Raw genomic sequence first — 25,958 nt, forward strand, 5'->3', positions numbered from 1 at the left:
TCATTTAAAGAAACCTATCATTATCCATGCTGCCCGAATCCAGGAATGTGTTAAACGGAAATCTGTTCTGAGATTTATACTGCCTGAACTACAGGCAGTATGAAACAGGGACAGGGCCTCTATGAAAGTTTCCCTATTAGTGATGAGTGAGCACTACCATGCACAGGTGCTCAGTACTCGTAACGAGCAGTTTGTGCTCAGATAGGCACACCTAGAGTAACCAAGCATAATGGAAGTCAATGGGGAATGCAAGCAAATGAAAATTTTCCAGACAAATGCTCCAATCCCCCTCTGACTTCCATTTCTAATCTGTACTGTAGTCGTGCCCATCTGAGCACCAACTGCTTGTTAGAGTACTGAGCACCTGTGCATGGTAGGGCTCACTCATCACTACTCCCTAGCCTTCTCAGGTTGACAAATTGGGGAGAAAACTATCAAGTTGGGCACGTAATCTGCTCACTTTACTCTTCTCTTTACCGCCTCATTTTTCAGAAATATTTTTTCTCTTGAAATGCTGTATATTTCAGAATAAAGCATGTTTGTTTGAAATAAGGTAATCTATATCTGTTTTAATGCTGGTAGGTCGGGCAAAAATGCTTTCTCACAGGCTTCTTTTAAAAATACTTATATTGAAATTTTGTTACTATGCTGTTTTGCAGAAAATGCGCTCTGAGTGGTCAAACAAAATCTTGTAAGCACAGAATCAAACTTGGCGACTCCAGCAGCTACTACTATATTTCTCCATGCTGTAGATATAGGGTGAGTAGGAGAAGTCATTGGTTTACTGATGAGAAAAATTTACATCGATACTAATGCTTTTTTAATTTATTTTACAGATTACCTCTGTATGTAATTTCTTCACATATATTCGATACATCCATCAAGGACTTGTAAAGCAGCAGGATGGTGAGTAACGGTGGTTATTTATGCAACAAAATGTCACTGGAACATGCCATATATTAGCAATTGTAACTTGTAACATTGATAGATTATATTAAAACGTATTGTTTATAGCATCTTCAAAGTGTGATTCACTATTCTATTCATCTGTCAGTAGTTCATTATATCAGACAGATAACAATAAGCAAGGCAGGATCTATAGACAAGTTTAAATGGATTGTCCCAATAGCAAAGTACACGTTAACCCCTTCACCCCCGGCCACTAAAACACCCTAATGACCTGGTAATTTTTTGCAATTCTGACCAGTGTCACTTTGACAGGTTATAACTCTGGAACGCTTCAACGGATCCTGGCAATTCTGAGATTGTTTTTCGTGACATATTGTACTTCTCGTCAGTGGTAAATTTAGGCCGATGTTTTTTGCGTTTATTTGAGAAAATTTAGTGAAAATTTTGCAATTTTCAAACTTTGAAAATTTATGCCCATAAATCTGAGAGATATGTCACACAAAATAGTTACTAAATAACATTTCCCACATGTCTACTTTACATCAGCGCAATTTTCGAAACAATTTTTTTTTTCGTTAGAAGGGGTCAAAGTTCATCAGCAATTTCTCATTTTTCCAACAAAATGTACAAAATTTTTTTTAGGGACCACATCACATTTGAAATGACTTTGAGAGGCCGAGGTGACAGAAAATACCCAAATTGACCCCATTCTAAAAACTGCACCCCTCACACAGCTCAAAACCACATCCAAGAAGTTTAACCCTTTAGGTGCGTCACAGGAACCAAAGCAATGTGGAAGGAAAAAATGAAAATTTTACTTTAACACAAAAATGTTACTTTAGCCATAAAATTTTCATTTTCAGAAGGGAGAAAAGAGTGCACCATACAATTTATTGTGCATTTTCTCCTGAGTACACTGATACCCCATATGTGGTAAAAATCAATTGTTTGGGCGCACGGCAGAGCTCGGAAGGGAAGCAGCACCATTTGAATTTTTGAGTGCAAAATTGGCTGGACTCATTAGCGGACGCCATGTCTGGTTTGAAGACCCCCCTGTGGTGCCTAAACAATGGAGCTCCCCCTCAAGTGACACCATTTTGGAAACTAAAGCCCTCAAATAATTTTTCTAGATGTTTGGTGAGCACTTTGAACCGCTGGGGGGCTTCACAAAAGTTTATGACGTTGAGCCGTGAAAACAAGAAGAGAATTTTTTTTTACCACAAAACTGTTGCTTCAACTAGCTAGCTTTTTTTTCACAAGGGTATCTTAAAAAAAATGCACCATAAAAAAATGTATTGTGCATTTTCTCCTGAGTACGCAGATACCTCATATGTGGTGGAAATCAAATGTTTGGGCATACGGCAGGGCTCTGAAGGCAAGGAGCGCCATTTGAATTTTTGAGTGCAAAATTGACTGGACTCATTAGCGGATGCCATGTTGGGTTTGAAGACCCCCCCCCCCCCCCCGAGGTACCTCAACAATGGCGCTCCCCCACAAGTGACCTCATTTTGGAAACTAGAGCCCTCAAATAATTTTTCTAGATGTTTGGTGAGCACTTTGAACACCTAGGGGCATCACAGAAATTTATAATGTTGAGCCGTGAAAAGAAAAAAAAAAATTTTCACCACAAAACTGTTGCTTCAACTAGGTAGCTTTTTTTTTTCCACAAGGGTATCAGGAAAAAATGCACCATAAAATGTATTGTGCAATTTCTCCTGAGTACGCAGATACCTCATATGTGGTGGAAAGTAATTGTTTGGGCGCATGGCGGGGCTCAGAAGAGAAGGAGCACCATTTGGCAGCAAAATTGGTTGGAATCATTAGCGGACGCCATGTCACGTTTGGAGACCCCCTATGGTGCCTAAACAGTGGAGCTCCCCCACAAATAACCCCATTTTGGAACTAGACCCCCTCAAGGAATTTATCTAGATGATTGGTGAGCCCCTTGTACCCCCAGGGGCTCCACAGAAGTTGATAACGTTGAACCGTGAAAATTATTATTTTTTTTTTTACCACAATTTTTGCATCAATCAGGTACCTCTTCTTATTCTTCTTTTTTTTTTTTTTCGGTATCAGGAAAAAATGCACCATAAAGCGTATGGTGCAATTTTTCCAGAGTACAGATACCTCATATGTGGTGGAAAGTAATTGTTTGGGCGCATGGCGGGGCTCAGAAGAGAAGGAACGCCATTTGACTTTTCAAACGCACAGACGCAGTGCACTGATTGGCCGCTGCAGGACACACGGTCGGATGAAATACAAAAAGTGTCAGGGATACGGAAAAAAAGTCACACCAGAAATTGAGCAGGGATGCCGAGCCGTTATGTGCATCCCTGATCAGCGCTCGGCGGGACGCACGGACTGATGCGAGACAAAAAGCGTCGGGGATACGGACGTATGAGGTGTAAATATGGACGGGGGATACAGGAAAAAAAAAAAGTTCTACTCCCAGTACCCAGAGGATTTGCAGGAGGAACAGAAGGCAAGCGAGATGGACAGCTTTACAGGAGCAGCAGGCAGGACGTTGGACAGCTCTGCAGAATACCCAGGAAGGACCCAGCGATGGAGGCAGATGTGATCGGGCCAGAGAAGACCTCGGACGACCCGGTGAAGAAAGGTAAGAGGACAGGGGGAGAGCAGAGGGGGAGTGGGATACCGGAGAAGGAGCTGCAGAAGCAGAATAGAGATCATGGGGGAGGCAGGCAGATCGCGGGGGGAGCTGATCGGAATGTCAGGGGGCAGATCGGGGCGTGGGGGGGGCAGATCGCAGGGGGGCACAGGCAGGGGGCATCACTGGAGCGCGCACGGGCTGCAAGGTTGAGCACAGTACTCACGTGGAGCAGAAGCGGTGGGGTGGTACCACAAGTACCAGCCATCTACGCTGCAGACATGTTGGGGGAGGGCTTCCCAGACCACAGACCTGGGGAGGGCGGCCACCTGCCGATCAGACCGCCCCACTGCACACTGATTGGAGCGATTGCGCGTCATAGCACGATCGCTCCAATCAGTGCTGCAGGGGCTGGAGGCGACATGTTTGAGGTCCACCTATGATATGCTGCAGCTACTACAGCATCTCATAGCCGGATCTCACAGTATCTCACTAATTCAGGCATCATTTTTGCCGAAATTAGTGCGAACGATGTGGTTGGCGGTTCAGATTTGAACAGCCAATCACATCGATCGTCGATGCGGGGTGGCGATGCCACCCCCCCTGGGGTCAAGCAAAGGTCCCCTGCTGTAAGAAACAGCTATGGCCACGGCAATCAAATGAACTTTAGGCAGTAAAGTTATGTCCCTGGTCGTTAAGTCACATTAAAATAGGACGTAATTTTACTGCCCGCGGTCGTGAAGGGGTTAAAGAAGTTGTTGTCCAGTTACCAAAACGGATTTTTTTTTTTCCTCTCATAAATCTTGCTAATATGGGCCTCGCCACACATCTATTATGTTATTTAGCAATATTACCTTTTATCGTTCTCTAGCAGCACATCCTCGTTTCTGGCTCCAGCTCTGATGGGGTTAATCTCTCTCCTGACTTCCTGGAGTCAGTTACTACAACTCTCATAATTCTTTGTGGCTCTAGGCCTGTATCTAACACACCCACTCAGCTCTCCTCTCCACCCAAAGACTCCTCCCTGCCTCTTCCCAGTGTGGATGCATTGAGAGCAATCACAACCGAGACAGCAGAAGCTCGCAGCTCTGCACAACCAGGGGAAGAAAGCGGCTATCTTCTGCTTGTTCTCATATAGTTCTGTGTGTGTGTGTGTGTGTGTGTGTGTGTGTGTGTGTGTGTGTGTGTGTGTGTGTGTGTGTGTGTGTGTGTGTGTGTGTGTGTACAGAAATTATGATTAGGCTGCTTTCACACATCAGTTTTTTGGCAGCAGGCACAATCCGGTGTAAGAACTGATGCAATGGATGAGGCGAAAAATCGCATCAGTTTTTTTTTCCATCAGTTCCTTCAATTTTTGGACTGATCCATTGTGCTACTGAACATGCTCCGTAGAAAAAAAACAGAATCAGTCGCTGTAATGTGTTGAATGCCGCTTTACGACGGATCCAGCGCCCAAAAGCTTTCATTGTACATGACGCCAGATCCGGCGCTGTCCGTTTTTTTTTTTTTGTTTTGTTTGTTTTTTGCTGCCAAAAACGTTGCATGCTGCGTCCTTTCCGGCAGCTGGATACACAAATTTCGCTGGATCCATGCACGACGCATGCAACGCAAGGGCATCAGGCACACTCCGGCGCTAATACAATTCTATGAAGAAAAAAACTGATCCGTTTTTCTCCGGATTGTGCCTGATGGCAAAAAAATGATGTATGAAAGCAGCCTTAGCCAGCGACACATGTGAAAAAAAATAACTAATTGGGGAAAAAAAATGATGGGGTTATTAGATTGCTTTTTTCCCTTCTTGCCTAGTCTCTGTGTGTTGTCCGTATCCGTGTGCCATGCATTTTGCATGCTACCTTCAGATCAGCATTTTTTTTTTTTCTTTGTCTGTAGGCAAAAAACGCAAACCGCATATGACCGGATCCTGTGGATTAAACGTGCAGCACATGCAACCGCAATTGTTGTTTTACCGGATCCTTCTGCAGCGGGACACAGAATTTATCGGCCGCCACTGGAGTCAGCTGACTCCTGATCTCTCAGCCCGCACACACTGCGAGGGATACAGGTTAACAGCAGTCACTGCCTGCTGCTGATCACATGTGACCGTGTGCGGGCTGTGTGGTCAGGAGTTCAGCTGAGTTAAGATCAGCGGACTCCAGTGCCGGACTGAACTCTGCTGACCTCACAGCCCACACATGCTGCGATGGATGCAGAGAGACAGGGGGACACAGAACAAGTAATTGGCCGACACTGGAGTCATCTGATTACTTGTTCTGCTGCCTGTGTGGTCAGGAGTAGGGATGAGTGAGCAGCAAAATGCTCTGGTGCTCGATGCGTGAAGCCCATTACTATTATTTTTTTTTTTAAATAAAAAAAAAAAAACAAACCCAAACACACACCCTTAACCCTAGGGTTAGGGGTTAAAAAAAAAAAAAAAAAAAATGCGGGGCTACCGCTGCATTTTCTATTGCTAAGGGTAACCCAAGCAGCTACTGACTGCCAACCCCCATTGCTTGGTGTTACCTTCACTGGCAATGGAAAATCCAGGAAAGACTTTTTTTTTTTTCTTTTATTATAAAGTTTTTTGCCTAAAAACTAAAAGAATGATGTGGGCTTCGCCATATTTTTTGAACGCCAGCCATGTACAGCAGGCAGGTAAGGGCTGCCCCCAACCCCCAGCTGCTGATTTGTTACCCGGCTGGGAACAAAAAATAGGGAAGCCCCTTTTTTTTTTTCTTTTTTTTTTTTTTTTTTTTTTTACATTATTTCATGAATTTCATGAAATTTCAAAAAAAAAAAAAAAGACGGGGGCTTCACCCATATTTTGCGAACATCCAGGTATCCAGGTACAACTAGGCAGCTGGGGATTGGAATCCGCAGCGCAGGGTGGCCCAAGCTTTCTGGCCTCCAGACGTTGTGAATTGCAGTCCACAGCTGCCCCAAAAATAGCGCTTTCATTGAAGCGCCATCTTCTGGGGCTGTATCAAACGCTTCCAGTGGCACTGGTGCCAGGTGGCACACTGGGTAATAAGGGGTTAATACCAGTTTTGTTTTACCAGCTGGTATAAAGCCCGAGATTCTTAATGTCAGGCCAAGTTTGACTCAGCCATTAAGAATCTCCAATAAAGGGTTAAAAAAAGACACCACACATAGAAAAAATACTTTATTAGAAAAAAATACACAGACACATTAGGGACTCAATCTTTATTACCCCCTTTCACCCCTCCATCATAAACATTTCTGTACTGACAAAGAAAAAAGGGAGCGGCGGAGAGGAGGGAGCGGCAGGGAGGGAGAGAGAAGAGAGGTGCTCTGTTACATGCTGTGCTGCATGTCACCACCTTGCTCCACTCTGACTTGTTGTGCAGGTGAGAGTGGAGAAAGTTGGTCCCATGCAGCAAGTCAGTGTGCAGTAACTTGGTCCCATGCAGCATGACAGGTGACAGAGCAAAGCAAGCTGGTTACATGCTCTGCTCTGACACATGCGGTGTTGCATGTGACCAGCTTGTCAGTCTCTTGCGGTGTCCTGTAGTGCTGGTAGGAGTATATGATCACACTGCAGACACCACACGCTCTCCTGACATCGGAGCAGAGCGGGCGGGTGGATAGTGTGATCAGATACTTACGTTACAGGGGGGTTTCAGCTGAAGAACCCAAATTCCACCCCCCCACCCCTTTCCCGTACTCCACACCGGCGCACCGTGCCTCACCAATCTGCCGGACGCTAAGCCCTCTTCACCGCTCCACACTGGCGTCCCGTACCATCCTCCGGATCCTCCCCTCGATGCTGGGCTGTGACGTGCGGTAGTCACTGCCCACAGCCCAGTCAATCAATGTGAGTGGCGCCAGTATCCCCTGACTTAACGTCCAGTCTGAAAGCCCGGAACTTGACGGGACATCAGAGGATACTAGCGGCCGCAGCACCAGGGGGGGGTCATGTGACCGGCACTGAGCGTGCAGGATAGCGCTGCTCAGTGCTAGAACTGTAAATCGAGGCCAATGAAGAAAACACCTAAAATGGCAAGTTACACTCATAGAGAAAATAAAAAAAATGGGTGAACCACCCCTTTAATACTTCTCAGAATAATTCACAATTGGAAGTGTTTTTTTTTTTTTTAAAAAAAAAACAAAAAACATAGAGAGAGAATATTCTATGTACTGCCATTTGCTGCAGTGGCTGGTTTCTGAGGTAGCCTATTTCCCTTTGTTTTATTACAGGAGTAGTGTTTCTGCTATATAGTCAGTTTTGTGGGCTCATAATAAATCCACTTGGTAATGTAAGAGTTGAAAGGCTACCGGAGCTTCTACATCACTGACTTGATTTATGATGAGCTTAAAGGGCTAAATACCAGGCAGAAACACTCCTGTGATAAAACGGGCAGGGAAATGTTATGAGAAAGTAGCAGTTGTGAGCCCCTCCTGTGCGGTCTGTATACTCCTCATAAGTGATTTATGCTTCCTCCTTTGGCCAGGATCTTGCATTGTCAGACATGGCAATAAGACTGTACATGACAGGGGCACATTTATAAGGTTATCAAAGCAAAATATTTTTTTTTTTTCTTAAGACATCCAGTTGTGGATCTTTATTTTATTTTTTAGTTTGTTTTATTGAAAACTATTACACAACAACGCATGTATTCCAAAAGACTTGTTCAGGAGTAGGAAACAAAAGTACAACAATATGCATTGTTCTTCAGAAGGTGTATATACAGTATATGGGAGCTGCTCAGGTACACATTATTAGTTTGATATTAGCAAGTCAATTAAAACCCATGTTGTGTTGAAGCATGTTAACATACATGCTACTCTTGTAGTCAAACCTGAAGCACCAGCTTACAATTTAAACTGTTCTGATCTAACAATCACGATCAGCCGATGAGTTCCATATATCCCATACCCTATCAAATGTTTGAGGGTATGTTAAAAAGGAACCCATCATGTGTAAAAACACTATTCCCTGCAGACTTGGGGTTAATCTACATGTTAACAGTGTTTGAATCCTGCCTGGCGCCTGCACGGTGAACCCCATTGCTGGGAGGAAATTAACTTAAATCCCCTCGGTACTGTTCAGGTTTCAGTCACAGAGGCAGCGCCGGCTGGGTTCAGTCAGCGCTCTGTATGGAGATCAGCGGCTGTAACTGCGCCCACCACACTGACAGCTGTTTTTAATGAGCAGTTGTCAGTGTAGGGGGCACTGTTTACAGCTGTTACTCTCCATACATAGAGCAGTGACTGAACCCAGCTGGCGCTGCCTCCGTGACTGAAACCTGAACAGTACCCAAGGGATTAAAGTTAATTTCCTCCCAGCAATGGGGTTCAATGTGCAGGCGCCAGGCAGGATTCAAACACTGTTCACATATCGATTAGCCCCAAGTCTGCAGGGAATAGCGTTCTTACACTTGATAGGTTCCTTTTTAACACTAAAGAGAATAACCCATTCATTTTGTAGCTGAGATTTTTGTATGAATCCATTTTTCCTCCAGTATCTCAAACCTAATTTAGGATCTAATGGGATGTGAATGGATACCAGAAAGGATAGGAAGGTGACTATACTTTACCAGAATGAGAGAATAATTGGACACGCCCAAACCACGTGCCAGAAATATGCGTTTTGGTTGTGACAGCACAAACATTCTGAAGAGGGTAATCTACTCATTCGGTGCAACCTTGATGGGGTTAGGTAGGCTTTGTGAATAATGTATAATTGAGTTATTTTATTCACTGAATGGGAGACACAAAGGGGGATTCAAAGATCTTCTTCCAGTCCTCCCCACTAATAGTGGAAATAAGCAGCTCCCGCTTGTCTTTCAACTTCAGTGAAGTGTAACCAATACTTACTGATGGCAAATATGTGTACAAGGCTGATATGAGACTTTGCGGGCCTTGTGACGTAAGAATACCTATCAAAGGGAAGGTAGATATAGTTACCATTGCATTTCGTAAATGCATTGTAATTGGAGAGCGGACCTTAATTGAAGATATCTAAAATTGAGAGGGTGGGTGAGATACCAAGAAAGGAAAATAAAGGTTATGCCACAGAGGCATGTCTGCTAAAATGAGTAAAAATTGACTCTTCTTGCCGATATCCAGACGAACCGTGCTAACTTGAGCATAGGCAATGTTTTGGGAATGCCAGGTTTGTCAAGATCCTAGTAGACAATTAGTGTTTACCGCTTCTAAAGTGACTCTCTATTTGGCAGTTGAAAACCTGGCATCCAACTGCTTCTTCCCTTTTAGCTGGCCTGCTATGTAACAAAGGAAACAAAAATCTGGCAAAGCTGTACCCTGAGCTTTTTGGGTCTCTGAAGGGTAGATAATGTGTTTAGGCCAAGAACTACCCCACACAAATGAAGACATTATAGATCTATGAATAAAGCGGGCTTTACACGCAACGACTTTGCTAACAAGATGTCGTTGGTCACGGAATTCGTGACTCACATCCGGCCTCGTTAGTGACGTTGTTGCGTGTGACACCGCAGGAACGACCATTAACTATCAAAAATACTCACCATATCGTTGATCGTTGTCCAGTCGTTCCTATCCCGATTTATTGTTGTTGTTGCAGGTACAATGTTCTTCGTCATTCCTGCGGCAGCACACATCGCTACGTGTGACACCGCAGGAACGAGGAACTACATCGTACCTGCGGCCGCTGGCAATGAGGAAGGAAGGAGGTGGGCGGGATATTCCGCCCGCTCATCTCCGACACGCCACTTCTATTGGACGGCTGCCGTGTGACGTCGCTGTGATGCCACACAAACCGCCCCCTTAGAAATGAGGCGGTTCGCCGGCCACAGCGACGTCGCAGGGAAGGTAAGTCCGTGTGACGGGTGTAAGCGATGTTGTGCGCCACGGGCTGTGATTTGCCCATGACGCACAACCGACGGGGGCGGGTACGCTCGCTAGCGATCTCGCTAGCGAGATCACAGCATGTAAAGTGCTCTTAAGTATCAGTATGTTGTGCCAAAAGATCTTGAAACTGCAAGTATCTCACTTTATTTTATTTGCCTCTGTGGGCTTAAATATATATGTACGTTCTGCCTCCCCTAAATTAACCTCAATATCAGTTTCTTCTCTGGAAGTTGGTTTCTTTATATATGTAATAGTAGAGAACCGGTAATCTCTAAGATATGCCTTTAGTATATCCAAAAATAAAATGTCCCTGGAGTTTCATGTACAGCTAAAAAAAACACCTTCCAGTTGATCAGGAATCCTATCATTGGAGTCTGATCGGCAGCAAAAAGATTAAAGGGAACCAGTCATTAGTTTCATGTCTGAACAAAGACTAGCACCTTCTTCAGCAGTGCCTGTGCTGCGTTCCATAAAGGTGTATATTATCCCATGGCTGCCCCTGTATACCCGCCAAAAACCTTTTGAAATTCTCCCACGCTCTATATAAATCTAAATGTTCTGAACCGATGGGCATCCTCGGTGCGGCATCAATCCCTTCTCTCTGTTGCTGACCGCCTTCCTCAATGCATACACCTTCTGAAGAACCATGCCTCCTGCATTATCCACATCTCCAATCAAAATCTAGAACCTTCTGAGACCTCGCCGGCTCGCGCATGTGCAATTTTATATTTTAGGCTCTGCCCACAGTAGGACACATTTGAGAGATGGTGATTTCTCTGGGCAGATGGGAGACTTCTCCCTGCTATGTGGATGGTGCATCCTTTAATCCTTTGAAATCAAATATAAAAAATCCACTCTTTTCCCCATTTATTAACACCCAGTTCCGACATCCACATGAGGTCCCACGAAGTTTCCAGCTCTGCTACATTACTGAATTGACTACGCGCAGGAACAGAACATGTCTTCACGGTGTGGGCTTCAGGCAGAGAAAGAGCATGGAATTTTTTGTATTTTATTTCAAAATAAAGGATTTTTTCATTGTTTTATTTTTTTATTTCTTTTCATTTACAGATTAGTAATGGGGAGGTCTCATGGTACTTTGAATTCATGGGGATCCGGACTCTTACAGTCCGGGTTTGCCCATCACAGATACTAACGTGGATAGTGTCACAAAGTATGGCTGACAGTGTTGATTCTATTCAGTTCAGATAACTGCAGTACGTGCTGGGTTAGATGCTCAGGGTGTATCACGTGTGTTGGGACCGCAGTCTCTTATGCCTAGGTGCTGCCATATTTGTGATGCATAAGTGTCCATGCACACTACCAAATACAAATGGCAGCCCCCAGTGACTACTGAGAAAAATAATAAATGTTACAGCATGTCATTTAATTTTAAATTAAAAAGGATTCATATACAGATATATAAAGAGTATATATATATATGTGTATGTGTGTGTGTGTGTGTGTTTCTATGTATATATATATGTGTGTGTGTGTTTCTATGTATATATATATATGTGTGTGTGTGTGTATGTATATATATACATGCGGTGAAAAAAGTGTCGGGCGTCGTCCTGCGGGCCCATAGTTCGGGCTGCTCAGTTAGCTGAGCTGTTGGTCGCAGGCTCTTTAGCGTGCACGGTGTGGCGACGGTTGTCACTGTAAAGACGTAATTTTGGAGCAAGACAGACAAAATGACAGAATAAGGTTTAAAATAATTATATATAATATATAATACACACACACACAATTAGTCACCTGTCCCCAGCCATGCAGTCCTCAGCGCCATGGCCTTGCTCTGCTCTCCGCCCCCCTGCCCTCCGCATGTATACACTGAACACACACACAACTGGATAGTCACCTGTCCCTGTCACCGGCACTGACTTCCTCAGCGCCATGGCTCCACACCATTCCCCCCCCCCCCCCCCCGCACTCCGCCCCCCGTACACATTACCCCGCAGGATGGTGGCTGCACCACGATGGGGGCACATCACAGCATCAGCATATTTCTTTATCGTTCCTATGGGAGACCCAGACATTGGGTGTATAGCTTCTGCCTCCGGAGGACACACACAGTGCTACACTAAAAAAAGTGTAGCTCCTCCCTCTGAGCATATACACCCCCTGGATAACCAAATCTAGCCAGTTCATTGCTTTGTGTTCAGGAGGCACACATGCATTCTCATCTGATTTTTCATTTTTGGAAAGTTTTGGAAGAAAAGCGGGTCCAAGCCTGGACTCCCGGCATGTCCCTTCTCACCCCACTGTGTCGGCGGTGCTGTTAAGGTTAATTCCAAGGCTGGAGCCTTACATGCCGCGCTCCTTCACCATCCCTCAGGCTCTGGCTTGAAGTGGGAGCCAGCACGGTTCTCCCTGCTTTGCAGGAGGCCGGTCTCCATCCGCAGCCCTTCAGGATCCTGCTGGACGGAGCACTCATCCCCAGGGACTTGAAACCCTGCGTCTCACAAGCTAAGTATCTGAGACGTTTATGTTCGGGGGGTCCCTTGTACTTTATTGTTGGGGAGAGTGTGCTGTGTAACTGTTCTGACATTTCCGGCCGGTTCTCTGGTTGTCACCTGAGAACCGCGCCGATGGAGCCTGCACGCCGGCCGCATCGATTAAATTTAGGCCCCGGCTTCGCCTGAGGCCTAGTTTCGTTTTCACTGCCCTTGCATGTCAATCATGCAGAGGGACAGTGCGGCTCCGCCCAGCGGCCGTTCGGCACAGGGGAGGGACACTCCTCTCTGAGTAAATGTCCCCTCCCCTGTAAATCTCCTTGGCCCTCCAGATCCCGCTCTCGGAGTAGGTCCCGCCCCCTCTCCTCGCTCCGGCGCCATTTTATCAGCGTTCTCTCAGCGATCGGCGCTGGCTGCAGCATCCCTGCTAATCTGTCTGGGGGTCCGGGCTGTGGGATCTGGAGGGCACACAAACTGTCTGGTAAGCCACAACCTCCGGTTGTGGACCTGTTTATATACTCTCTGGGGTTCATTCTGGCTCAGAGCCCCCACTTCAGCAGCATGTCTCACACAAGGAGCAAGGCTGCAAGGCTGTACGCAATATGCACTGCATGTAAGTTCGTGCTGCCTGAACCAAGCACATATCCACATTGTGATGCCTGCTCTAACCTGACAATGCCTCAGCCTGGAATCGCACCCACAGTGGTCCCTCCGGCTGCTCCGGCTCCGGTGGCTGAACCCCCGGCTTGGGTAGAATCCTTCTCTAGGTCAATCTCCCAGTCTTTTGCCGACTCCATGGGACAGCTGTCCCGGACTTTGCTGAACATGCATCAGCCCCCTTCACAGGGCGCCTCTGCTGCTAGGGCTCTCTCAGCGGAGCTCACAGAGGATTCTTCATCTGGTCCCAGACCCCGTCCTCCTAAGAGGAGACGCAGGGCTCCCTCTCCTTCCTCGTCCCGCGGCTCTGATTCAAGAGCTGACTCGCAGGACGAGGAGGATGCCGTTACTGGGGGCTCGGAGGCCAGGCGAGCTTGGTAGGCCTCCATGTGCCCCATTGATCTGTCCGAAAGAGACTCAGATGTTAGTGATTTGATTGCGTCCATTAATTCTGTACTGGACCTCAATCCGCCAGTATCAGAGGAACAACCCTCTCTGGCAGAAAAGCACCAGTTTACCTTGCCTAAGAGGACAAGGAGTGTGTTCTTTAACCACTCCAGTTTTCAGGCTACTGTGACCAATCCTAGGGCCTGTCCTGACAAGCGCTTTCCAAAGCGTGGTTCTGATGACCGTTTTCCCTTTCCACCAGAGGTGGTCAAGGAGTGGGCTCATTCACCAAAGGTAGACCCTCCGTTGTCTAGACTCTCAGCCCGGACAGTTGTATCAGTGGCTGATGGCACCTCTCTTAAAGATTCCACTGACCGCCAGGTTGACCTTCTGGCCAACTCTGTATATGAGGCGGCAGGGGCCTCGTTCTCCCCATCTTTTGCAGCAGTGTGGCCTCTCAAAGCCATCTCTGCTTCTCTAGAGTAGATGCATTCCCTCACCAGGGAATCTAGGCCCGAAATGGTTGCCTTAACTTCTCAAGCTTCAGCTTTTTCATCCTATGCCATGTCTGCCATGCTGGAAGCTTCTCACCGCACTGCGGTGGCTTCGGCTAATTCCCTCGCTATCCGCAGGATCTTGTGGCTTCGAGAGTGGAAGGCAGACGCTTCTTCAAAGAAGTACCTTGCTGGGCTCCCTTTTGCTGGGTCCAGGCTGTTCGGTGAACAACTGGATGAAATTATTAAGGAAGCTACTGGCGGGAAGAGTACTTCCATGCCACAAACTAAAACCAGGAAACCTGTCCAGGGCAGGAACCAGTCGAGGTTTCGTTCCTTTCATTTCTCCAACTGGTCGTCCTCTAAACCCTCGGCCTCGTCCACTAACTCAGCCAAGGACCAAAAACCCAACTGGCGCACGAAGCCGCGTCCTCAAAAGACCGCAGGAGCTGCTGCCACTAAGGCAGCCTCCTCTTGACTATCTGGCCGCGCCAGCAACGTCCTTGGTCGGTGGCAGGCTCTCCCACTTTGGCGACGTATGGTTTCAACATGTCTCCGATCAGTGGGTGCGGGATATCATCTCCCACGGCTACAGGATAGAATTCTCTTCCAGCCCGCCAAACAGATTTTTTCTGTCAACTCCCCCCTGCTCCAAGGCCGACGCCTTCTCTCAGGCCGTGGCATCCTTGCAGGCCAACGGAGTAATTGTACCGGTTCCCGCCCGGGAAAGGTTCAGAGGTTTCTACTCAAATCTCTTCCTAGTTCCCAAAAAGGATGGTTCCTTCCGGCCCATCCTGGATCTCAAGCTTCTCAACAAGCATGTTCAGGTGCGGCATTTTCGCATGGAGTCTCTGCGATCAGTCATTGCCTCAATGACCCAAGGAGATTTCCTGGCATCCATCGACATCAGAGATGCCTATCTGCATGTGCCAATTGCAGTTTCACACCAGCGTTGGCTACGTTTTGCAATCGGAGAGGAACATTACCAATTCGTGGCTCTCCCCTTCGGGTTAGCCACGGCTCCTCGAGTATTCACCAAGGTCATGGCAGCAGTGGTTTCGGTTCTGCACCTCCAGGGGTTGGCAGTGATTTCTTACCTGGACGACCTTCTAGTCAAGGCTTCATCCAGTGCAGACTGTCAGCGGAGTGTCTCGCTCACTCTCGCCACTCTAGTCCAATTCGGGTGGCTTGTCAATCTGCCCAAATCCACTCTGACTCCGACCCAGAGGCTCACGTACCTAGGGATGCAATTCGAGACTCTGCCGGCACTTGTGAAGCTGCCCTTAGTCAAACAGCAGTCCCTCCATCTGGCGGTGCGCTCTTTGCTGAGGCCCCGCCGTCATTCCATCAGACACCTAATGCAGGTGCTGGGTCAGATGGTGGCATCAATGGAGGCGGTTCCCTTTGCCCAGTTACATCTGCGTCCTCTGCAGCTGGACATTCTCCGCTGTTGGGACAAGCGGACTTCCTCTTTGCACAGGTTAGTGGCTCTGTCGCCACAGACCAGGGGCTCCCTTCAGTGGTGGCTTCGGCCCCTCTCTCTGTCACAGGGACGCTCCTTCCTGGCCCCGTCCTGGGTGATTCTCACCACGGATGCCAGTCTATTCGGCTGGGGAGCGGTATATCTCCACCACAGAGCGCAGGGCACTTGGACTCCGTCCGAGTCAGCCCTCTCGATCAATGTGCTGGAAACCAGAGCTGTGCTTCTAGCTCTCTTAGCCTTTCACCACCTGTTGGTGGGCAAGCACATCCGAGTCCAGTCAGACAACGCGACAGCGGTTGCCTACATCAATCACCAAGGCGGGACACGCAGCCGCCTGGCAATGCTGTAGGTTCAACGCATCCTTCAGTGGACGGAGGACTTCAAGTCCACCATATCCGCAGTCCACATCCCAGGCGTAGAAAACTGGGAGGCAGATTATCTCAGCCGTCAAACCGTGGACAGTGGCGAGTGGTCCCTGCATCCGGCAGTGTTTCGGTCAATCTGCCGCAAGTGGGGCACTCCGGAAGTGGATCTAATGGCATCCCGGCACAACAACAAGGTTCCGGTTTATGTGGCTCGCTCCCACGATCCTCAGGCCTTTGCAGCGGACGCGCTGGTTCAGGATTGGTCCCAGTTCTGTCTGTCCTACGTGTTTCCCCCTCTAGCTCTCTTGCCCAGAGTCCTGCGCAAGATCAGAATGGAGGGCCGTCGGGTCATCCTCATTGCTCCAGACTGGCCCAGGCGAGCTTGGTACCCAGACCTGCTCCATCTGTCCGTAGAGGTGCCGTGGCATCTCCCGGACCGTCCAGACCTTCTCTCTCAAGGTCCGTTTTCCGCCAGAATTCTGCGGCTCTCTGACTGCGTGGCTCTTGAGTACTGGATCTTGACGACTTCTGGTATTCCTCCTGAAGTCATCTCCACTACGACTCTGGCTCGGAAGTCTTCCTCGGCCAAAATCTATCACAGGACCTTTAGAATTTTCCTGTCCTGGTGTCGCTCTTCCGGCCATGCTCCTTGGCCTTTTTCCTTGCCGACCCTCCTGTCCTTTCTACAGTCCGGTCTGCAGCTAGGACTATCCCTCAATTCCCTCAAGGGACAGGTCTCGGCTCTGTCAGTGTTGTTCCAGCGGCGTATCGCCCGGCTGGCTCAGGTGCGCACCTTCATGCAGGGTGCGTCTCACATCATTCCGCCTTACCGGCGGCCCTTGGATCCCTGGGACCTCAATCTGGTCCTCACTGCCTTGCAGAAACCCCCCTTTGAGCCTCTTAGGGAGGTTTCTTTGTCTCGTCTTTCACAGAAAGTGGTCTTTCTAGTGGCCATAACTTCCCTCAGGAGAGTCTCTGATTTGGCTGCGCTCTCTTCGGAGTCACCTTTTTTGGTTTTTCATCAAGACAAGGTGGTTCTCCATCCGACTCCGGACTTTCTCCCTAAGGTGGTTTCTCCTTTCCACCTTAACCAGGACATTTCCCTGCCTTCCTTTTTGTCCGGCTCCTGTTCATCGCTTTGAAAAAGCGTTGCATACTCTGGATCTGGTGCGGGCGCTCCGGATCTATGTGTCTCGCAACGCTGTTCTTAGGCGGTGCACCTCTCTTTTTGTGCTAACCACAGGTCGGCGTAAGGGCCTCTCGGCTTTTAAGCCGACCTTAGCTCGTTGGATTAGGTTGGCTATTTCCGATGCCTACCAGTGTACTCAGGTGCCTCCCCCTCCGGGGATCAAGGCACACTCGACCAGAGCTGTCGGTGCCTCTTGGGCTTTCAGGCACCAGGCTACGGCTCAGCAGGTCTGTCAGGCTGCCACTTGGACTAGTCTGCATACCTTTTCAAAGCACTACCAAGTGCATGCTCATGCTTCGGCAGATGCGAGCTTGGGCAGACGCATCCTTCAGGCGGCTGTCGCCCATTTGTGAAGTTAGGCTCCGCCTACTTCTTAGTTTTTCTGTTTATTCCCACCCATGGACTGCTTTGAGACGTCCCAATGTCTGGGTCTCCCATAGGAACGATAAAGAAAAAGAGAATTTTGTTTACTTACCGTAAATTCTTTTTCTTGTAGTTCCGTATTGGGAGACCCAGCACCCTCCCTGTTGCCTGTTGGCAGTTTCTTGTTCCGCGTGTTATCACCGGCTGTTGTTGTAGACAGAGGCTCCGGTTGTTCCGGTTTTTTGCTCTATCTCTACTTGTGGGTGGCTATTTTCCTTCAGCTTTTGCACTAAACTGGCTAGATTTGGTTATCCAGGGGGTGTATATGCTCAGAGGGAGGAGCTACACTTTTTTAGTGTAGTACTTTGTGTGTCCTCCGGAGGCAGAAGCTATACACCCAATGTCTGGGTCTCCCAATACGGAACTATAAGAAAACTAATTTACGGTAAGTAAACAAAATTCTCTTTTTTTTACTTTAACTTTACACTGTTCATGGCCTTCTTTCATTACAACCCATGGACATCATTAAACCTTACTCATCTATTAAAACTGTTCCTTCTGTTTGTCATTTTAAAACCAATAAACAATTATAAGAATACTAAATTAAACCTAACCTATCTAGTCCATTCATTACCTTATTATTCAATCTGCTAACCTACATACGCATTCTAGACTACCCGATACGTTACAATCGGGCCACCTTCTTCTAGTTAGAGAGAGATATCGATCTCTCCTTTTTAATATAAAATTAAATGACATGTTGTAACATTTATTATTTTTCTCAGTAGTCACTGGGGGCTGCCATTTGTATTTGGTAGTGTGCATGGACACTTATACATCACAAATATGGCAGCACCTGGGCATAAGAGACTGCGGTCAGTGTTTTGACCACACCTCCTATATCCCTATTGATTATAATATAAAATAAAAATCACGACCCATTCCCTTTTTAAAGAATGTCTGCAACTTTGATTCAGCTTGAGGCCCCCTTCACACGTCCTTGTCAGTTACGTATGAGGTCCACTTTCACACGTACCAAAAATGCGGACACACGCAGACCCATTAAAATCAATGGGTCTGCACACATCTGTGTGTATTCACACAGACAGTGTGTCCGTGTGGAGCATACGTGTGTCCGTGTGCTCAAAGCGTAGACATGTCCGTTTTTTTCCAGATTGTATTGGAGAAAATCACGTGTCTGTGAAATAAAATGACTTTCTATACTCGCCTGTCTCCACCACTGATGTCTCCAGAACTGCTGTCACTTGCTTCCGACCCGCACTCATTATGCTCATTGCATATTCACTGCATCAAGGACCGGAAGCGGCAGCAACACCGGACACAGCAGCACCATGGACAGGTATAGAAGTTCATGCTGTCCGTGTGCTATGCGGATGTCACACGGATAGCAAACTGATGGCACACGCTGAACACACACATGAGCATACGCACCTACACCACAGACCGTGCAAGACGTTTGTGTTTTGCACTGACTTGTGAAAGAGGCCTAAGCATCATACTTAAGCTCTTTTCAGAGTATCAGCAGGTCTTGTAGGATGTTTCTGACATGGAGTTTAGTACCTACCTGAAATGGTCCAAAGACAAGTGAGCCTGTGTCTGAATCATAGGTGCCCAAAGTTAACCAATGTGCTTATGATAGTCTTCGCTACAAATCTGGTCCAATACCACATATGTTCATGTAGCAAAATTTGCGCACATTGCGTATTTGCATGCAGTTACGCTGCAATCTGCACCGCAGCGTAACTGCATGTGTCCTGCGTCCCCAGCATAATCTATGAAGATTATGCAGGAGACGTGCGCACATGGCGTATCAGAGAGCAGCGCTTCGGCTGCTGCCCGGAGCACGCGTTCTAAGAAGTGACATGTCACTTATTCCGTGCTCTCTGCCTGCAGCCCCCGCTCTGTCTATGGGAGGGGCTGCACTCAGAGCGCATGGAATCGTTTTGTTTTTTCATTAGACTCTTTCTGTAGCGATTTGAAGTGCACGTGTGCTGTTCAATTCGCTGCAGAAATGTCTCCAGGGACAGAACGCTACGTGCGCACATAGCCTAAGGTGTTTACTTTTCCTCAAAATTCTGAATATATGAATTGTAAAGCTATCTTCACACAGGAAGGTTTTTGCAGTGGTTTTTTTTTTTTTTCCTGCCCAAAACCTCATCTTGTGGCAGGATGTCTCCTTGAAGTCCTCTGCGGTTTATGGCACGGTTTTTGTGGTGTTTTTACAGCATTTTTTCTGTCATGTCAAGACCAGCAGGGGTTCAAAAGTAACAGTGTGCTAGGCCGGGTCGGGCTGGATCTGGCACTCGGGTAGTGTAAAAAAAAAAGAAAAAAATAAAAAAGCGCGCTATGCTTACCAGTCTCCGGCATTGCTGTGCCTGTAGATGCTAGAGTGTATGGGCTCCTTCCAGGTGTGACCTAATTTCAACATACCTCTATCGCATGGGGGGCGAAGCATGATATAGTGGAAGGGAGAAAGCATCGCCAAACTCTCTAACCAAGCTGGTATCGTCCAGTAACCTAGAAGGAGCCCATACATTCTAGTCTCAACCGTACCTGCTCCCGCGGCACCCTTTTTACTTCCGGAGCCGCTCATTAGCCTCATGCATATTCACTGCTTTCCCAGTGCACCCGCGTCTGTCATTGGTTGCTTTCAAACGCGCCCCCAGCCTGTGTGACAATGTCTGACTGCACCAATAACAGACCTGATCTGCGGTCTATCGTACAGTAAAAAAATAAATTTCAAAAAATGACACACAATTCCCCTATATCATACCCAGCACAGATAAAGTCCACTAATACAGGCTGCAGCCCCAGCTGTGTACTTATCTTGTCTGTGTATCACAATAAGAGAGACCCCTTGCAGTTTTTTAATTATTTAAATAATCTGAAAAAAAAACCAGCTTGTGGTCCCCTCCCCCTCCCCCCCCCCCCCCCCAATTTTGATACCCAGTCAAGATAAAGCCCACAGCTGGAGGCTGGCATTCTAAATCCTTTATTTGAAATAAAATACAAACACTCTCTTTCACCACTTTATTAACCGCATAATCACCCCTGCAGGTCTGACTTAATCCACACGAGGTCCCATGATGATTCTGCTCTGCTACATCTGAAAATCACAGCGAGCGGCCATAGAACAAGACCGCTGTGAGCTCCAGAGAATGAATGAGCTGCACGATCAGCGGTCACTTCACTCAGGTGATTCCTGGTCACAGCTGGTGATACCTGTGATCGTAAATAGCCTGAGTGAGGTCACTGCTGAACGCACAGCTCATTCATTCTTTCTACACTAGACCCGCAGACCAGGTTTGTGATTGGTTGTAGTCAGATGCTGTCACTCAGGCTGGGGGTGCGTCTGACTGCAACTAATCACAGATGAAAGCAGTGAACATGCAATGAAAATAATGAGCGGTGAAGTGGAGGAGCCGCGGGAGCGTAGAGCCATGTCGGTGATCTGGTAAATATAGCACACCTGCTCCAATCCCATTATCCCCACCACCATTAAAGGCCCCGTCACACTAAGCAACATCGCTAGCAACATCGCTGCTAACGAACAACTTTTGTGACGTTGCTAGCGATGTTGCTGTGTGTGACATCCAGCAACAACCTGGCCCCTGCTGTGAGGTCGTTGGTTGTTGCTGAATGTCCTGGGCCATTTTTTAGTTGTTGCTGTCCTGCTGTGAAGCACAGATCGTTGTGTGTGACAGCGAGACAGCAACAACTAAATGTGCAGGCAGCAGGAGCCGGCTTCTGCGGAGGCTGGTAACCAATGTAAACATCGGGTAACCAAGAAGCCCTGTCCTTGGTTACCCGATATTTACCTTTGTTACCAGCCTCCGCCGCTCTCACTGTCAGTGCCGGCTCCTGCTCTGTGCACATGTAGCTGCAGGACACATCGGGTTAATTAACCCGATGTGTGCTGTAGCCAGGAGAGCAGGGAGCCAGCGCTAAGCAGTGTGCGCTGCTCCCTGCTCTGTGCACATGTAGCTGCAGCACACATTGGGTAATTAACCCGATGTGTGCTGTAACTAGGAGAGCAGGGAGCCAGTGCTCAGTGTGCGCTGCTCCCTGTTCTCTGCACGTGTAGCTCCGTGCACTGGTAACCAAGGTAAATATCGGGTTGGTTACCCGATATTTACCTTAGTTACCAAGCGCAGCATCTTCCACGCGGCGCTGGGGGCTGGTCACTGGTTGCTGGTGAGCTCACCAGCAACTCGTGTAGCGACGTTCCAGCGATCCCTGCCAGGTCAGGTTGCTGGTGGGATCGCTGGAGTGTCGCAGTGTGACATCTCACCAGCAACCTCCTAGCAACTTACCAGCGATCCCTATTGTTGTTGGGATCGCTGGTAAGTTGCTTAGTGTGACTGGACCTTAACTGCGGGACAGATACCCTGGATCAATTCCGGGCTGGAACCCGTTTTTTTATTAACCTGGTTAGACATGCCGGTCCAGAGTATCTGCCAGTTCACTTGTTACTAGGGTGAAAAACCATGGCAAAACGCTGAAAAGAATTGACATGTTCATTCTTTTCATAATGCAGCAAAACCGGAGGTGGTTCACAAAACAATCAGGAAAATCCTGGAGGTGTGTGCATGAGATTTCAGAAAACTCTGACTTTGGGACTATAAAAAAGGAGTGTTTTATTAACATGGATTTGCATAAAACCAAGGCAAATCTGTAGCTAAAAAAACGCCCAGTGTGAACATAGCCTAACCCTTAGATGTGCTGGAAAAACTCCCTGGAGGCCTCCTCTCACACAATACAAGACAATGGTAATCTACTGCTGACCTTGTGGTGCCATATACCACAGTACTCCTTCAGTGATCTTGAGTTAATCTTGTTGGGTCAGAACTGAGGGCAGCACGAAGGGAAGGTAACTTAATATTATGGCTGATTGGTGTGTGTATAATTTGTATCCTTTTTAAGAATTTTCTTTTTTTGAGACTGATCACTAATAAAATGTAGATTAGAGGAAAAGATTATTTGTGTGCTTATAAAAACATATATTCATTCTTTTTTTTTTATTTTTTTCTTTTTAGCGGACCAGATGTTTTGGGAAATCATGCAGTTGCGAAAGGAAATGTCTCGAGCAAAGCTTGGATTTTTCAAGGAAGAAATTTAAGACACTGAAGTACTAATATATGGACTTTTTCCAGAACCATTAAAGCAGAAATAAAAATGGCTAGTGGCAACACAGGGATCTGCATATCTAAGCCACCGAAATAATTACATATCACAACATATCTATACTGTTCTTTGTGAGCTACACTACTTAGAGTTCATGTGGTATTATGAAATTGACTTGTCCTGTACGCGCCTGATACTATCGGCTGCTGAGCTTCTGGTAAGCATTTGCAGGCATTACATCTGTAAATTATTAGTGACATCCAGATTTTAAGTAATAAACGGTAATTTGAAGGTTACTTTGTTTCTTTCTGTTTACGTGTAATAGTTGGTCACTTAGCTCTGGGCTTTCATGCACACCTCCAATATGGTACACAAGTATTTAATTGGCATTTAATTCCCCTTCAGCATTTTAGTGAACTTTTCTAGTGCTACTTTTTAAGGGTATGTGCGCACGTTGCTTTTTACCTGCTTTTTTGCTGCTTTTTCTTCTGCGCTGTTTAATGCCAAAATGGATGTGTTCTTCTATTCAAGCAAAGTCTATGGGAATTTGGGTTTCTTGTTCACACTATGTTGTTCAAAATGCTGCCTTTTTGTGGCAGAACTTTGGTCAAAAACTCAGCTTTTCAAAGAAGCAACATGTCAATTGTTTTTGCCATTTGGGTTTTGCACTGCAAAGCTGAGTTTTTGACCAAAGTTCTGCCACAAAAAGGCAGCATTTTGAACAACATAGTGTGAACAAGAAACCCAAATTCCCATAGACTTTGCTTGAATAGAAGAACACATCCATTTTGGCATTAAACAGCGCAGAAGAAAAAGCAGGTAAAAAGCAGGTAAAAAGCAACGTGCGCACATACCCTAAAAGGTTTCTGTGCAACATAAAGAAACCATTAGGCAGTCTGGGTGCTTGTAGGCATAGTTTAGTTGATATCCTCTTAGTAGACGGTGTAAGCTAGAGGATGAGTAATGGGGCATTAAAAGGAACATTAGAAAAGTTGAACAGCGCTGCGCTGTTGAGATGTGTACATGATCACCAGGTTCCGTGTCCTGTTCATTAGAATAATCATGTACCTATCTCAACAGGTATGTGAGGGTCATAAAGTCATTGGCCCTACTCTCTTCCAATGTTTTAGTCTTAAGATTCTTCCGATCATTGTACACTGCATGGGCAGTATCTATGTATAAACTTGACAGTTTCCAGTAGGACAAAAAAGACAGTGGTTACACCCCCTCCTCTCACCCGCCACCTTGCCCGTTCTGGCATTGTAATCCCAGGGCTCTCCTTCTTTGTTCTTACTCCCTGCTCCTAGCACAGAAACAGCAGTAGTGGGTAAGAAGTATGTGTACTTGCAGGCCTGTTAACTCTTTACATGCCATGGTCCATAGCAACTATGACATGGTCATTGCTGTCAAATTCCTTACCTCTTTTACTACAACTCCTCACAATGTGATCGCGGGGAACCAGTTATAATGGTAGGCTTGCTAACAGTGTCCGTCGAGTCTTCCATAGACCAATGTTTTATTGATAGCTATCGACTCAGGCACGATCTATTTGATTGCCTGTCAGTATAACCCTGACAGGTTGGGTAATGTGCTGCACTACCTAAGTATAATAGTGTATCATCAATGCAATCAAATGATTCAAGAGATTCCATGTTGAAAGGGAACCTGTTGCCAGTTTGAGCCCATGAACAAATGCCACCACCTTTAACTGTACTTGTGCTGCATTCCACAAACATGTCTAGCAGTTCCTGACTCCACTTCTGCCCTGTATGCCCAAAAAATACCCAAAGCATCCTTCTGCTTTGATTGACCTAGATGACTCGACTCGTCCTGCAACATCCACATAGCGGACAGAGAACCTGCTTAATAGGCTTGTAGGGGTCCTCTGCCCTACCTCGGGCAGAGCATAAAACATCACTACACAAGCACCGAGCGATGTCATCAGTATGTCACTCTGAACTTGTGCAATGATTTATGCTCTGCCCACAGTAGGACAGAGCATAAAACAACATTGTGCAAGCACCGAGCACTGTCATCGGAGTGAGATCTCTGTCCGCTATGTGCATTGAGCCGTATGTATTATTCACTTAAAGCTCATTAAAGTCCCCTGTCAGACTAATGTATTTGCAAAGAAAAGGTTATTCTGGGGGAAAAAATTTCATTTAACCCCCTCCCCCTTCTCCCCTACCCCCAAAAAGTAAATAAATGCATATGTGGTGTCTCTAGATCCCTAAAACCATACATACATACATACATACATACATACATACATACATACATACATACATACATACATACATACATACATACATACATACATACATACATACATACATAACCCATACTAGCAAGCTATATTTTTATTCCAAGAAGTGAATGCCAAGATAAAAGAAAACAAAACGAGGAACAATGCGCCAGAACTGCTTTTTTCTTGTTTTTTTTTTTTGTTTTTTTTTTCAGTTCACCTACAAAAAGCGATTGAATAAATGTTATCAAGACTGTATGTACTGGAAAATCAAAATGTGGTATTAGTCAAGAGTATAACTTATCCTGCAAAAAGGAAGGCCTGACACATCGGTGTTTACGGAAAAATAGGTTTTTGGCATCAGTAAATGGGTCACAAAAATGTTTTGGTTTTCTCATTTTGTTTTTTTTTTTTTTTTTTCCACAAGAGTATCAAAACTCTTAAACAAAAAGCAAACCAACCCAGTACTATTGGTTATTTTTTCTTTTATCCTTTTTTTTTATTTTTAACTTTTTTTTTAGAAGCTGAATGAACAAAAATAAAAAATGTGTAATACAAAATCATGGTACGCATGATCATATGAACTAGTAAATCAGACCAGGTTGTCACGCAAAAGTAAGCAGTTCTACAGCGCCTTCGACAGAAAAATGTTCACATTTTGGCTACGCAAAAATATATTCTTCTGTGGTTTGTATTGCACTGAAATAAAATAACGCTTCATAAATTTGGTCTCGCCATAATCGCACTGACCCATTTTTTTTTTTTGTCCAGCGAATGAAAGGTAAAAAGTTTTAAATTTAAAAAGACA

At 46.3% G+C, this 25,958-nt stretch overlaps 1 protein-coding gene across 3 annotated transcripts in view; it reads left to right on the plus strand.

The window, feature by feature from the left end:
- The window catches only part of RAB3IP (RAB3A interacting protein), a 131,602-nt gene extending 108,401 nt beyond the window's left edge, over positions 1–23,201 (plus strand). For all 3 annotated transcript variants that reach the window (XM_075344882.1, XM_075344880.1, XM_075344881.1), the window contains exons 9-11: positions 660–759; positions 837–906; positions 22,818–23,201. In XM_075344882.1, coding sequence (XP_075200997.1) covers positions 660–759; positions 837–906; positions 22,818–22,900 — 253 coding nt within the window. In that variant the 3' untranslated portion in view covers positions 22,901–23,201. The remainder of the gene's footprint in view (positions 1–659; positions 760–836; positions 907–22,817) is intronic.
- The last annotated feature ends 2,757 nt before the right edge of the window (positions 23,202–25,958 follow it).

This window comes from Anomaloglossus baeobatrachus, chromosome 4, assembly GCF_048569485.1.
Source record: "Anomaloglossus baeobatrachus isolate aAnoBae1 chromosome 4, aAnoBae1.hap1, whole genome shotgun sequence".
In the NCBI taxonomy this organism is placed as follows: Eukaryota; Metazoa; Chordata; class Amphibia; order Anura; family Aromobatidae; genus Anomaloglossus; species Anomaloglossus baeobatrachus.